Genomic DNA, 14,356 nt, shown 5'->3' on the forward strand with positions numbered 1-14,356 from the left:
GACAACACCTTATTACACGGTTATAACGCGTCACACGACAACACCTTTATTACACGGTTATAACGCGTCACACGACAACACCTTTATTACACGGTTATAACGCGTCACACGACAACACCTTTATTACACGGTTATAACGCGTCACACGACAACACCTTTATTACACGGTTATAACGCGTCACACGACAACACCTTTATTACACGGTTATAACGCGTCACACGACAACACCTTTGAAGAGTTGATAAACATTTTTTATGAAATACCATATGTTTTAGAGGCTCAAAATCAATTTTCAGTTCAATTAAAAATAATTGAAATGATAGGGATGTTTTAGACATTTTAGCTTTATGTATTTCAGATTTAGCCAGATCGATGAAGATGTTCAGTACGTTAAAATAATTAATATGAGAAAAATAGCCAAAAAGAATTTTTTTCTCATCAAACGTTTACTTAACTGTGGTTCTGATTAAATAAAAAGAAGAAGAAAATATTCACGAGGAAATAGTGAATGGGTTTGATGTTGTACTCGTAAGGTCCAGCAGGGGTCAGTATAAGATGCAGTTGTATTATATAGTCCGGCGGAAGTCATCGTTGATGAATAGGAAAGTGTGGATTTCGGACGCCATGTTGGCTCCACACATAGCCCACAGTACCTGGACACTTTGGACGGTGGAGTCGGTAGAGCCACAATGGAGGTGTTTTCTTCCCGTGACAGTCCGGTGCTTCGCAGGTGATTAATACCGAAAGCTAGAGATAAACCTGGAGCCCTGCGTAACGAAACAAGGTAACCTTTTTATTAAGACAATTAGCTTCAACGTTTGTGTTTATAACTCTGACAAACCTCACTCTAGTTTTGTGTAAAATATTCTTAAATTCTCGTTTCTTCTTTTTACATAGAGATGAAGAGTGCTACTATCGACTAGCTAGTCACCTGACTCATACGTGCACACGCACAAATCAGCTTTGCTGTCATGTAAATTGTGTAGTAACACGCACGGTTGGCACCATCTGTCCAGCAAAACAGAGTTAGAAACCAACACAGTGTTTCTTATTATTTTTTATCTTGTTTCCGATCCAGGTTGTAAGCTAAATACATGGAGGTGAAACAGCCTCATATGAGTTACATCCGTCATTTAAGTGTTCGTTCATGTCATCATTCATTTACTGTATAACAAGTTCAAGCAAGACTCTGAGACACTGGACATGAAGTGTGTGTTCGAATACAAACAGATCCCATATTGTCTGCAGACTTACTTCAGTGTAAAACCATCTCCTGTGTCTGACCCATTCATTGCTTTGTGGATTTCACAGGATAGGAGCTTTTTTAAGATGGATACCTCTAAACTTCCAAAGATCAAGGATGAGGAGCGAGAAAGTCAGTTTGGATACGTACATGGAGTCTCCGGACCAGGTCTTGTTTATTTTCCTTTTCTTTGACTAGTTTGTATTTTAACCACTGAGGTTTCAAGTTTAGCGGTAACTTTTATAATATTTTTAGGAAGGACATTTGCAACATTATATACCCAGTAAGATGTCATACTGTTACATAAGTAAACACTTTTCCATGTATGTTGGAAATGTCAACAAATATGCTAATGTCTTCATTAAACAGTGGTGACAGCCACTGCGATGGCAGGAGCTGCCATGTATGAACTGGTTCGGGTGGGTCACAGTGAGCTGGTGGGAGAAATCATCCGTCTGGAGGGAGACATGGCAACAATCCAGGTCTATGAGGAGACTTGTATCCTGTCATTTAACAGTTTCAGAGCATTTATTCAAGCATATTTGAAATGCCCATACTGGAATATTATCAGGACATGTTTTCTGACTTTTTTGTCAACAGCAGATTAAAGACCAGTCCAGCATTTCTACAGGACAATGCTGCGTATAGTTTGTGTTGTTTTCCTTAACTTAATGTGACAGCTGGTGTGTCTGTGGGTGACCCTGTCCTTCGAACAGGGAAACCCCTCTCTGTGGAGTTGGGTCCAGGAATCATGGGCTCCATTTTTGATGGTATTCAGCGTCCATTGAAAGACATCAATGACCTCACTAAAAGCATTTACATCCCAAGGGGAGTGAACATTGGAGCTCTTAACAGAGATGTCAAATGGGAGTTTACTCCTGGACAAAGTCTACGGGTAAGAAAAATGTTTTCCTGGTTGTGTGAGTTTACGTGGTGTCTTGTCTCTAACGGCTCTGACACACTGTATGCTGTATTTCATCTCCAGGTTGGCAGTCACATCACAGGTGGTGATATCTATGGCATGGTGTTTGAAAACTCCTTAATAAAGCACAAGCTGATGCTCCCACCTCGCAACAGAGGAACTGTCACCTACTTGGCACCACCTGGACATTATGATATTTCTGTGAGTGTTATTCCAGAAGCCAGGCCTTCTGCTTTTTTTGTTTTGTTTTCTCACCGGATTTGTCAGAGACTGATTTTTATTCAATGTTTTTATACCCAGGATGTAGTTCTGGAGCTTGAATTTGAAGGGATTAAGGAGAAGTTCACCATGGTGCAGGTGTGGCCAGTACGACAGGTTCGCCCTGTCACAGAGAAGCTCCCTGCCAATCATCCACTCCTGACTGGTCAGCGAGTTCTGGATGCCCTCTTCCCGTGAGTAATTGTGTTGAAAGGAAAGGATGGACTTGCAAATGTTTCCATATTGTTTGTGATCAGAGTTAAATTTCATGTTGTCCTTGCTCTACAGTTGTGTACAAGGTGGTACCACTGCTATACCTGGTGCTTTTGGTTGTGGAAAGACGGTGATCTCACAGTCCTTGTCCAAGTATTCCAACAGTGACGTTATTATCTACGTTGGGTGTGGAGAGCGTGGAAATGAAATGTCTGAAGTGCTGCGAGATTTTCCAGAGGTTGGTGATAACAAACATCCAGTGTCTATTCACATGCATTGTTCTGCATTTCCATGTTGACACTGCTGTGCCCAAACAGCTCACTATGGAAGTAGATGGCAAGGTGGAGAGCATCATGAAGAGAACAGCATTGGTTGCTAATACATCCAACATGCCTGTGGCTGCCAGAGAGGCATCCATTTATACAGGTACCAATTATTCACATGTTAGAAAACAGTTTATTGGCACCATTCAGAAAATAGTCTTTTAAAGACATGTAAGAAATCAGTCTACAGGTTCTATTAAGTAGGTGGTTTGACTGATTTTAAAGGTTTATTCTGTTTCTGCAGGGATTACACTGTCTGAATACTTCAGAGATATGGGCTACAACGTCAGCATGATGGCTGACTCGACATCTCGATGGGCTGAGGCTCTGAGAGAAATTTCAGGAAGATTGGCTGAAATGCCTGCTGGTGAGTTAATTTGTGTAAAGATATGATGTGGTAGTATATAACACTGCGAACCACTTACAGCCATGTATGCTGATAATCTGTGTAGACAGTGGATATCCTGCATATCTGGGTGCCAGACTCGCCTCTTTCTACGAACGTGCTGGACGTGTGAAGTGCCTGGGAAACCCAGAGAGAGAGGGCAGCGTCAGCATCGTAGGAGCGTGAGTCTACTGTTACATAAATAGTTTGTAGTCTATTGATGCATGTCACCACAGCATCACATAAGTTTAAACAGCCTTTCTTGCAAACTAGTTTAAACACTGGATTTAATTGCAGAAATGGAACAAGATATTCATGATTATGCTTTCTGCATGTACTTACCAGAAAATATGGATTGTCACATTTTTGCTTCGCTAGAATTAGCCATTTTTCTCTACAGAGGGAACAAGTCACTATTGATGGAATCCACAGTTTAGCTCTGAATTGATTTCATCATTTTTACTTTTTTATTGTGGATAACATTCAGTGATGGGCTAGTGCATTATCACCTACTATGTAAACTGAACATCAAAAGAAACTTATCACATATTCTAAGTGATGCCATTTCACACCATTTTATTAAATATGAAAACAAATTCTGTCTTGTTCTTAAAAAACATTTAATTAACAATCAAAATACAATAAACAACAAAGCAGTGGATGAGTATCCAGAGGATAATGTAAAATATGACAAAGGGTAGTTCAACAAAGTTCACATTTAGCAACAAGCAACATTATTAATCCACAGCAAGTCAAAGATTGACCAAATGATCCAGATCAATGTCCTCAGTACTGGGTATGTCCTCCCTGAGCCCTGACACAGGCTGTGTACCTTTTGACCATTTGGTCAATCTTTGACTTGCTGTGGATTAATAATGTTGCTTGTTGCTAAATGTGAACTTTGTTGAACTACCCTTTGTCATATTTTACATTATCCTCTGGATACTCATCCACTGTTTTGTTGTTTGTTGTATTTTGTTTAATTAAATGTTTTTTAAGAACAAGAAAGAATTTGTTTTCATATTTAATAAAATGGTGTGAAATGGCATCACATAGAATATGTGATAAGTTTCTTTTGATGTTCAGTTTATAAGTGTAGGCCAGTGTTAACATCACCATAACTCAAAAACCCACAACAGCCAAATAGATAATTGACTCTTTGCAACCACTGTAGGTTAGAGGGAGGTGAAGGCACAGTCTAATCACAAGAGATTGTCAAATATTACACCCTTAAACTTTAACAACTCTTTAACAACATGCCAATTTCATGATTAGGGTTATACCTTTTAGTGCTGGTCAATACTCCATGACATGCATTGAATAATGTTTTTTTTCACTGTAGGTTAATTTGTGAAACACAATGCATGGTTGTCAGATATTTGTACTATATACTAGCCACATTATTGTTCTGTTTGATTAGGGTTTTATTCTATGAGTAAGACGAGTAAGTTTTTTAACAAAATATACAGAGGCATTTTCCTTAAATGAAGTGGCTTTTCTTCTCTTGTAAGTGTGTCGCCCCCTGGTGGAGACTTCTCAGATCCTGTCACTTCAGCCACTTTGGGAATTGTTCAGGTAAGTGACAGGTTTTTTGGGCCTTGTTTATAGGATGTGATTTAATTCACTTAAATGTACTTTTCTTGCTGTTGTTTTAACATTTTAGGTGTTCTGGGGTTTGGACAAAAAGCTGGCCCAGAGAAAACATTTCCCTTCTGTAAACTGGCTGATCAGCTACAGCAAGTACACGCGTGCACTGGATGAATATTATGATAAACATTTCCCTGAGTTTGTGCCCCTTCGTACGAAAGCTAAGGAGATTCTGCAGGAGGAAGAGGACCTGGCTGAAATTGTGCAGCTTGTTGGCAAGGTGAGGCACATTAAGACTATGTAACCCGTTAAGCCTGATTAATCATTAACTATGAAATACCTTTACTGATTTTGGAGGGGGTTTTTTGTTTGTTTTATAGGCTTCTCTTGCTGAGACTGATAAGATCACTCTGGAAGTCGCTAAACTTATCAAGGATGACTTCCTTCAACAGAATGGTTATACCCCATATGACAGGTAATTTAAAAAAGTCTTTACCATGCTACAAACTTTACATTTACAATGTTTTTCATATATTTTTTAAATATTGCAGGAGGGAAAGCATGAGCTTTATTTTTAAACTAATATCTGAAAAAGGGCTCCATTCAACAAACGTATTGGGCTGTGAAGCACAGACAGACAATACAAATACAATACAATACAAGAGTCAAAAATACAACACGAGAGCAAACACACTAAACATAATCAATTAGAAGTTTAAAAAAATCTGGATAAATACACTGTAAGATGCAAAGTAAAACTGTGATGTTCTGAATGATGAAGGTGCAAATGACAAATTTTAGTGCATAAGCATGAAGAGATGACAGGATATTGACCTACGAGTGTCAAATCAAATTAGATAAAAGCCTGGAAGGTAATTAGACATAATATGAGAATGGATGTAAATAAAACAGCCAAAGGCTGTTGTGACATGGATGCAGAAGGGCAGAGGCATAAAAAGAAGGCAAGCAGGAACATGATGACAAATCAGAGAAAGAGAACACGCATTGGTATGAATCCAAACAAGACCAGGTGTGAGGCAGGAATTGTGGCAAAGGGTTGAGTGACTTGGAGAAATAGAATACACAGTCCAATTAACCAAACAGAGAGAGGGAGATAATGACTATGATCAGTACTGTTATTGATCAAACGGTGTAAACGAAAGAAACCTAAGTGGCAGTAATGTCTGTCATTTATTTGTGGCTTACTTCTGTTGTAAAGAGGAGTTGGTGTCACCATAAGCAGAAAAATAGCAAGTTATTGATGCAGAATTTTTACCAGGACAAAAGCTAATTATAACACTGAACTCTGTGGTAACAGATGAGTAGCAGTCCTTAAATACTGAACAAAACACAGCACGTATATAACACCATGTTCTAAAAGCAGCGTCTGGCAATTGGACATGCTGAGTCACAGATGATAAAGTCAACCAACTAAAGTTGAGCTGAGGCTCTTTTGTTTCATGGTGTATCTCAGCTGTGATTTGGGCTTAAGATATTCAGGTGGTAACAACAGAAGGGTTCATTATGAGGCACTGATGGAATGAATCTTTTGTTTCATTTCATCTTTAGTCATTTATTTTAAACATGTAGGAAAATGGAGGATTTAAGAACTCAGGCAATAGAGTAAATGGAAATAAAACACAAATAGAAGACAACAAATACAGTCTGTACATATTCTAAAGGGAGTGGAAAGACAAACATTTATTTAGTCCCACTCCTTCCCCACATTCATTTATTAATCCTTCTAAATCGCATTTTTTTTCTCTTTTAGGTTCTGTCCTTTTTACAAAACCGTTGGCATCCTCTCCAACATGATTGCTTTTTACGACATGGCCCGTCACGCTGTGGAGTCCACAGCCCAGAGTGACAACAAAATCACCTGGGCCATGATCAGGGAGCACTTGGGAGAGATCCTGTACAAGATCAGCTCCATGAAGTTCAAGGTAAACTGTTCCTAAATGTAGTAAAACATAAACTAAGCAGCGTTAAGGTCTGTCTGCTTACTCCGTCATTTTCCTCTTCCTCTTTAATAATTCATTTTTTTTGTTTATTACTGTAATGCATCGACAGGACCCAGTTAAAGACGGCGAAGCTAAGATCAAAGCCGAGTACGCCCAGCTGCTGGAGGATATGCAGAATGCCTTCCGAACCCTGGAGGAATGAGCCTCTTCACCTTCCTCTCCCAAACATCCCAATCCTAGTGCAGTGCAACATCGTGCAGAATTCTTGGCCCGTGGTCTCGATGTCATGTGACCTTCCTCATTCTTCTGTGTTTACATCCCTTTAATCATTCCATAAGCTGCACAGATTTGTTTTTTTTGTTTTTTTCTTTTGTATTCATCTGTTCCAACAATGCAGCGCTGGAATCTACAGGGCACAAAAATACTCTGACACTGTAGCGACACATTTGCTGAGCCCATTGCATAGCACACAGAGATCACTACACCATCATGTTGTGGTTAAATATAGTGGGCCCTAATCAGGTGCTGCACTGGCACTTAACTTCTAGCTGCAACAAAGAGAGGAAAGGGACATTTCTGTCCCCCATGATGTGATTGTTACAGATGAATCAAGTGGAAATATGCACATGGGTAAAGGGACAGATGCAGTGTGTTATTTCAGGGGGTTAAAGGCATTCTTTCACCTCTTACCTCGTACGTGTGATAGTGACGATTAAACAATATACTTGATATATAAATGTGTGTGTATAAAATGTGAATGAATGGGGATGTTAGATCTGTGATGTATCAGGTGTTTCTATTATGCTGTTGTGTTCATGGTATGCTGTTGTGTCCAGAATAAATGTAGAGAAATCACATTGTTTTATTCTGGTTTACTTGCATTACATAACTTTATTCAGTTGTAATCACAAATTTGGAAACTTCAGTTATTAACCCTTTAAACCCTAAGCCTAAAATGGTCTGCCTGGACTTTTTTTCTTTTTTTGACTATATATAGGTTAGAAAATATGCTGTGTTTGAGTCTGTTTGCCCATTTTTCCAGAGCACTTTTTTTTTTTCCAGATCTTTCAAAATCTAGCAATCATGTACAATTTACCGCATGTTATAATACTGCTAGAAAGGCTTCTTCTCCAGCTTCAAGTACAGGTGTGAGTGAAATTACCATAGTGACCCTATAAATCCTGTAAAGTGAAATGTCTCTGGTTTCAGAAACCATTGGAAATTATCCAATTGCACAAACGGTGAAAGAGTTACAGCCATCTAAACTGCATATGTGCAGGGTGTCAGCAGTGACACATCAGGTTTTAAAGAGTTAAACCCTCTCTCTTTGAGCTCTTACAACAAAACTTGTCACATGTTCAGAAAAGAGTACACACATACATGCTACAGTACATTATTTATTACCAAAGGTTATTAAAACTAAACACCACTATTTACAAATATAGAAAAGTCAGACAGAAGTAACCCTCAAAGACCCAAACAGTTGCTGGCAACCAAGACCATCTATTGATCTAAAGCGCAGGTGTCAAACTCCGGTCCTCGAGGGCTGGTATCCTGCATGTTTTAGATGTCTCCCTCTTCCAGCACACCTGACGGTCGTTATCAGGCTTCTGCAGAGTTGGATGATAGGCTTATCGTTTGAATCAGGTGTGTTGGAAGAGGGAAACATCTAAAACATGCAGGATACCGGCCCTTGAGGATCTGAGTTTGACACCCCTGGTCTAAAGGGTTTAATATGTGATGGTAGGAAAGCAACAAAGACTTCGTGGAGAATAGATTTGCTTCAATCAGGCGATTCGTTTATTTGTGCACAAATGAGAAAACTGACAGATGAAGCTTCGCCCTCTCTTAAGAGTCAGTTCTACCCAATACAGAAAATCAGTCTAACTTACAGAGGCCTGCACTAAGCTTACATGGGACTGGTTAATATTAAATATGACGTATGATGCTGTCGCTAAGCAGAAGAAAGAATATCAGATGGACACAGGACAGAATGTGAGACCCTGGAGTCATTCTTGGAAGTTTGAAGAGTTACTCTTTGTTGTTGAATTCCAGAACTGAGCGCTCATGCTCTGCTAAGGGCTACAAGTTCAAACTGTACCTTGTGCTATCTTGAGAGATAAAGTAGCTTACATGCAGAATTGAGAAGCTGACTGAGAGAAACATTCATGTTTTGAAGAACACAGGTGTCTCTCAAACTAGCAGTTGTGAGGAGATACAGACAATTCCAAGAACAGAAAACTTATGGTCAGCATTAAAATCAGTATTAACAAGTACCTGTTGAACCAGTAATCCTATCAAAACATGTAAATAGTTGACGGAAAATGCAGTGTCTCAGCTTTCCATGGTCATCCAATATGGGCCTTTTTGGACATTCAGAGCCTCCATAGTTGCCATGTTGCAGAAGATGACAGTGTTTCCATGTCCACTATGGAGCCTGTGAACATTCAAATGTGTCATATCTAATTATCCTGAAAAGCTGAGAAACTGCATTTTACCTACATTAATTCAGTTTATTGACAGGATCAGTGGTTTGAAGATTATTATTAAACATTTTAGATCCGTAGGTGCTCAGAGGCTGTTGAAGTATGTTGGGGTTAACATAGGAAGCTTTTATAATAATGGACCTTAGGAGGATCCAGATCCAGGTAACTTAAACAGAATGAAGCACCAAGAGCCACAAATATCCTGCTTCACCACATGCATCTGTTTACACCATTCTTGTGCTTTTTTTTGTTGAAAATTCAGCATCTGCTCAGTTTGCCTATGTGTAATCTTCAGCATGGGCTGCTGGTCAGTCTGTTGTCTACTACTCCCCAGCGTTAATTCCTCTAAAATAGATTAGAGCTGGTATCTCGGGTTCCGGGCTCCATCAAGACTAATGGAAGCATAACCCGCAGAAGCAAGAGCAGCATATTTTCTCTGCATTGATTCAGTCCATCCAGACGCAGACTGAAGTGGACATTAAGAGGTTTCCGTGGTCTCAGAATATCTCAACCTATAGCTTTTAATGCACCTGCCTCTCATTGTCATCCTTCAGTTTGTAATGACTGACAGGATGCATGTGTGTAAAGAGCAAATTAAGAAGAATATGTGGAGCTGTTAGGTGAACGTGAAAGTGTAGAAAGGCATATTTTTCATGGTGCATCGTTAACATGTGTAGCTGTTTAAATCCACAATGCACTGTCTTTATACTGTTTGACTTTTTGTGCGGTGTTTGCAAGTTTGTGCCATTTGTAAGTGGACTTAAATGAATTTCAGTAGGTATTTGGACTTTTGTGGCAGCACCAAAATGATTTTTTCTCTCTATTTAACCATTCCTAAGTGACTGATCACCATTTATTATAATATTATCCTCTGAATTTATCATTTTTCCTGTGAAAATCATTTATTTTCCTATGTTTAATTGACTGATGATGAAGATGCTCATGAAAACTCAGTGTAAAGTCAAAGGTTATTATATTAAAATAGAAAAACTGAAGAAAAAGTGACTTTTCCAGTAAAATATAACATTAACTGAACATAAACCAAGTGTCTCCATCCACTGTCATTGATCCAACTCCATGGGTTTTACTGGTGAATTAATGTTGTAGAAGACGACGGTGTTTCCACGTTCACTACGGAGCCTCTGAACGTCCAAATGGGTCATATTTGATGACCATGAAAAGATGAAAAACTGCATTTTACAGCAATTATTTACTTGTATTGATAGGATTAATGGATCAACAGTTTAGATCAGTAGATGTTTTTGGTCGAGAGTGGTTGTCTGGGTCTTTATGGGTTAACTTGTACAACCTTTCAGTATTAGTAATGTAATAAGCTATATTATATTTTCATTATTGACCATTATGTATTATATGACTTGGAACAATATTATTTCCTGTGTGTAGATTTGGGAATAACATTGGAAGGTTGTATATTTCAATCCACATTAGCTTTACTCTTCATGGGGTCATGCTATAACATAGTGACAACACAAAATAACATCGTAATACATCGATGTAACACACTGAAGTGCACCTTGAATGTCATTTGGGGTGATTATTTCAATTTTTTAAATGATAAGAGTTAAAGAAAAGGAAGTTTCAAGACATACATCAGTGCTCTGTTGCCCTGTGTTTTGAGAAGAACATTACGTTGTGTAACAGAGAGCCTACTGTTCTATTCACATGTGGTTCTATTACCCACAACCCTGATTAACTCTGTTGTACTTTAGAGGAAAACCACAACCAATTAACCCAAACATTAGATCATAACAACTGCCACTGTACTTTACTCTGTTGCTTTGCTGCTGAATAAGCATTAACAACATCCATTTATTTTTCACTCAGATAGGGAATATGCCAACACTAAACACTGGGTTTAGTTTTTTCAGTTAATTTTGCTGCTTCAGTATGAATGCATGTCCAAGTATGAGGGTCTGCACAAAACATAATCCATTCTATCTCTGCCACATTCATATATTCTTTTTTTAAAAAACATATTTTCTCTCACATATTCATATATTTGCACTGTCATATATACAGATTGTACTCATTTCTCATCTTTCATACTCTAACAATATTTGTGAAAGGACAATTCATGAATATATGAAGAGAATAAGTGTATGTTTAAGAATAATTGCACATTAAGTATGAGAATGTATGCATATTTGAGGACTATATGAGTAAATATGAAGAGAATATGTGTAGAATATATGTACTGTATGTGTGAGGAGTATATGTGCACATGTGACAAGATTATATGTATGTGCAATGATATACAGTATGTGAAAGAAAGTACAGTATAGTGGAAAAGGATGGCAGGTTGTGGCGCTCTGATTGGCTGAGAGGCTTCAGTAGGGCGGGCCCAACAACCACTTGTGATCGCTAAATATATAACACTGGTCAACAACAAATTTATTGTTTAAGTTTTTTGAGCTGATTTAGGATAATTTTGGTGTGCTGAATCCAAAAATCACATTAATTTTGCTCAATCAGGTCAACTTTCTGAACTATGCTACATATTGGCTTTTTAACATTTTTGCTTACATTTATGGGCATTTCGACATCATATGATACAAAATTCTTTCATATTTCTTGCAATAAACGAGTTCTGAAGATTTCACTTTTGCCAATTTATGGTAAATGTTTTTTTTTAATATTACAGGTGAATGAAATGGCTTTGACTAGAAGATCTTGCAAAAATAAGCCTGACGTATTCTGCTACATCTGCGGTGTATACACCATTGTACCTAACAGGAATCAAATGATCAAATTATTTTTTTTCTCTTAAAACCTATTTTGGGTGAGAGCTATACAAAAAATCAACTGATAAAGTCACAAAAATGTAATCAATTTTGTGAGAAGATCAAATTTTTCAAAATCAAATTAGCAAAAAAAACCTGACCTGATTGAGAAAAACAGATGTCATTTTTGGATTTAGCGGTGCAAAATGGTCCTAATTCAGTCGAAAAAACCCAGACAACTTGCAAAAACCATTTTTTGTAACCCAGTGTAATCTGTCTAATGAATGAATATTTTTGGGGGGTACATAATATAACCACCAACAAAAGCAAATGGCTAAAGCAAATTATCAACAGAAAACAAGCAAAACAAAAAATACATTTATACTATTATACAATCAAAATACTTCATTATTTATTTACTAGTTTACTTATCATTATTTAGTTCTTTACACATCTGAAAAGGAGTGGGAAGATGAAAACACGTCTTAACCCATCCAACCAAGTGCTAATTTTGTGGCAAGTTTTCTTTGTATTTAACCTTTTTTTCAGTACTTATTTTATAAATGTATAATGTGTTTTATTTGTTGGTAATGAGAACACTGGATTGTACTGTTTTTATGTGAAATATGTTGTTTTATGTAAGGATTAAAGATGGAAATTAGCCACAGCTATAATCTTGCACATTAGCACATATTGTGTTTATTAATATGCACTGTCCCTTTGAAAAATAAACTTCAACTACTTTATCACAATTTATTATAATATTATCCTCTATATTTTGTCTTTTTTCAGTGAAAATCAGGTATTTTCCTACAGTTAATTTACCGATCATGTAGATGTTTATAAAAGTTCAGATTAAAGTTGGGGATTATTATATTAGAAGTAGATAAAACTGAAGAAAAAGGGACTCTTTCAGCAAAATATGTTATTAACTTAACATAAAAACGAGTGTGTCCATCCACTGTTACTTGTCAAACTACATGGGTTTTACTGGTGAATCAATGTTGCAGAAGATGATAATGTTTCCACGTTCGCTACGGAGCCTCTGAACATCCAAATGGATCATATCTAATGACCATGGAAAGACAACAAACTGTATTTTACCTGAATTATTTCAACTTATTGATAGATTTAGTGGTTCAGAAGGTATTAAATATTTTAGCATTAGTTGCCAGTAGCTGTTTGGGTCTTTGAGGGTTAATCTAAAGAAAAACTGAACAAGAGCTTCAGTATAGACATACATTTATTTAGAGAATGCATGTGTGTGAGGGTTAAAATGTATGAAAAGGAGAATGTGTAAATATGAGAGAGGTGGAATGGTTTATGTCAGGGGTGTCAAACATGCGGCCCGGGAGCCAAATGCGGCCCGCCAAAGGGTCCAATCCAGTCCGCGGGATGAATCAGCAAAAATTACACTTAAGATATTAACAATCAAGGATGTCGTAGTCATTTTTGTTCAGGTTCCACATACAGACCAATGTGATCTCAACTAAAATAATAGCATAATAACCTATAAATAATGACTCCAAATTTTCTTAGTTTAATGTGAAAAACATAATATTACATTACACCTATAAATAAGTAAGGACAAGTCCAAATTTTTCTCTTAGTTTTAGTGTAAAAACTTACATTAAATGATGAAAATATTAACATTTACAAACTATCTTTTAACAATAAAATGCAAAAAAACTGAAATTTTGAAAGTGAAATTTTAATTATTAATTATTCTTCCTGTTATTAAATATTTTGTGCCTTTGTAGATCCAATCCATAACATACATGTATAAATGGTAAGTTGAGGTGTAATATTGTTAAAATTGCACTTATTTTTCTCAAGAAATTCCAGTTTTTTTTTTCAGGTTGTTCACATCATTTTGTTTGGATAGTTTGCAAATGTACATATTTTTATAATTTAATTTTGATTGCACTAAAACAAAGAGAAAAATTTGGAGTCGTCATTATTTACAGGTTATTATGCTTTTGTTTCACTGGTTCAGCCCACTGGAGATCAATTTGTGCTGAATGTGGCCCCTGAACTAAAATGAGTTTGACACCCCTGGTTTATGTTTTGTCTCTCACATTTCTAAGTTCCAAACACAAGCAGAGGAGCTGACTTATGTTCGATCCTCTTTAGCAGAGACATCCCAGTATGAATCAATCACTACACTGTCATTATTCATTTACGATGTGTGTCATGTCATACAGAGTGTAATGTATAGAAACATGAGCTCAACACA

At 37.2% G+C, this 14,356-nt stretch overlaps 1 protein-coding gene across 1 annotated transcript; it reads left to right on the plus strand.

Moving 5' to 3' along the window:
- The first annotated feature begins 636 nt into the window (after positions 1–636).
- On the plus strand, positions 637–7,750 carry LOC115433106 (V-type proton ATPase catalytic subunit A-like). Its single transcript, XM_030154330.1, has 15 exons — positions 637–785; positions 1,313–1,412; positions 1,614–1,742; positions 1,925–2,139; positions 2,230–2,367; positions 2,467–2,618; positions 2,713–2,875; positions 2,955–3,063; positions 3,205–3,327; positions 3,413–3,527; positions 4,857–4,920; positions 5,009–5,212; positions 5,313–5,407; positions 6,704–6,875; positions 7,003–7,750. Exons 2-15 carry the CDS (start codon positions 1,331–1,333, stop codon positions 7,093–7,095), a joined length of 1,854 nt encoding a protein of 617 aa, XP_030010190.1. The 5' UTR covers positions 637–785; positions 1,313–1,330; the 3' UTR covers positions 7,096–7,750.
- Positions 7,751–14,356: the final 6,606 nt, after the last annotated feature.

Source organism: Sphaeramia orbicularis, chromosome 14 (assembly GCF_902148855.1).
Source record: "Sphaeramia orbicularis chromosome 14, fSphaOr1.1, whole genome shotgun sequence".
Lineage (NCBI taxonomy): Eukaryota > Metazoa > Chordata > Actinopteri > Kurtiformes > Apogonidae > Sphaeramia > Sphaeramia orbicularis.

Bases quoted from the DNA above. Each gene is read 5' to 3' on its own strand.
- LOC115433106 (XM_030154330.1), top strand. From the start codon at position 1,331: ATGGATACCTCTAAACTTCCAAAGATCAAGGATGAGGAGCGAGAAAGT. The intron at 1,413-1,613 runs GTCTTGTTTATT...TTCATTAAACAG, and splicing joins ACATGGAGTCTCCGGACCAG to TGGTGACAGCCACTGCGATG. The intron at 5,408-6,703 runs GTAATTTAAAAA...TTTCTCTTTTAG, and splicing joins GGTTATACCCCATATGACAG to GTTCTGTCCTTTTTACAAAA.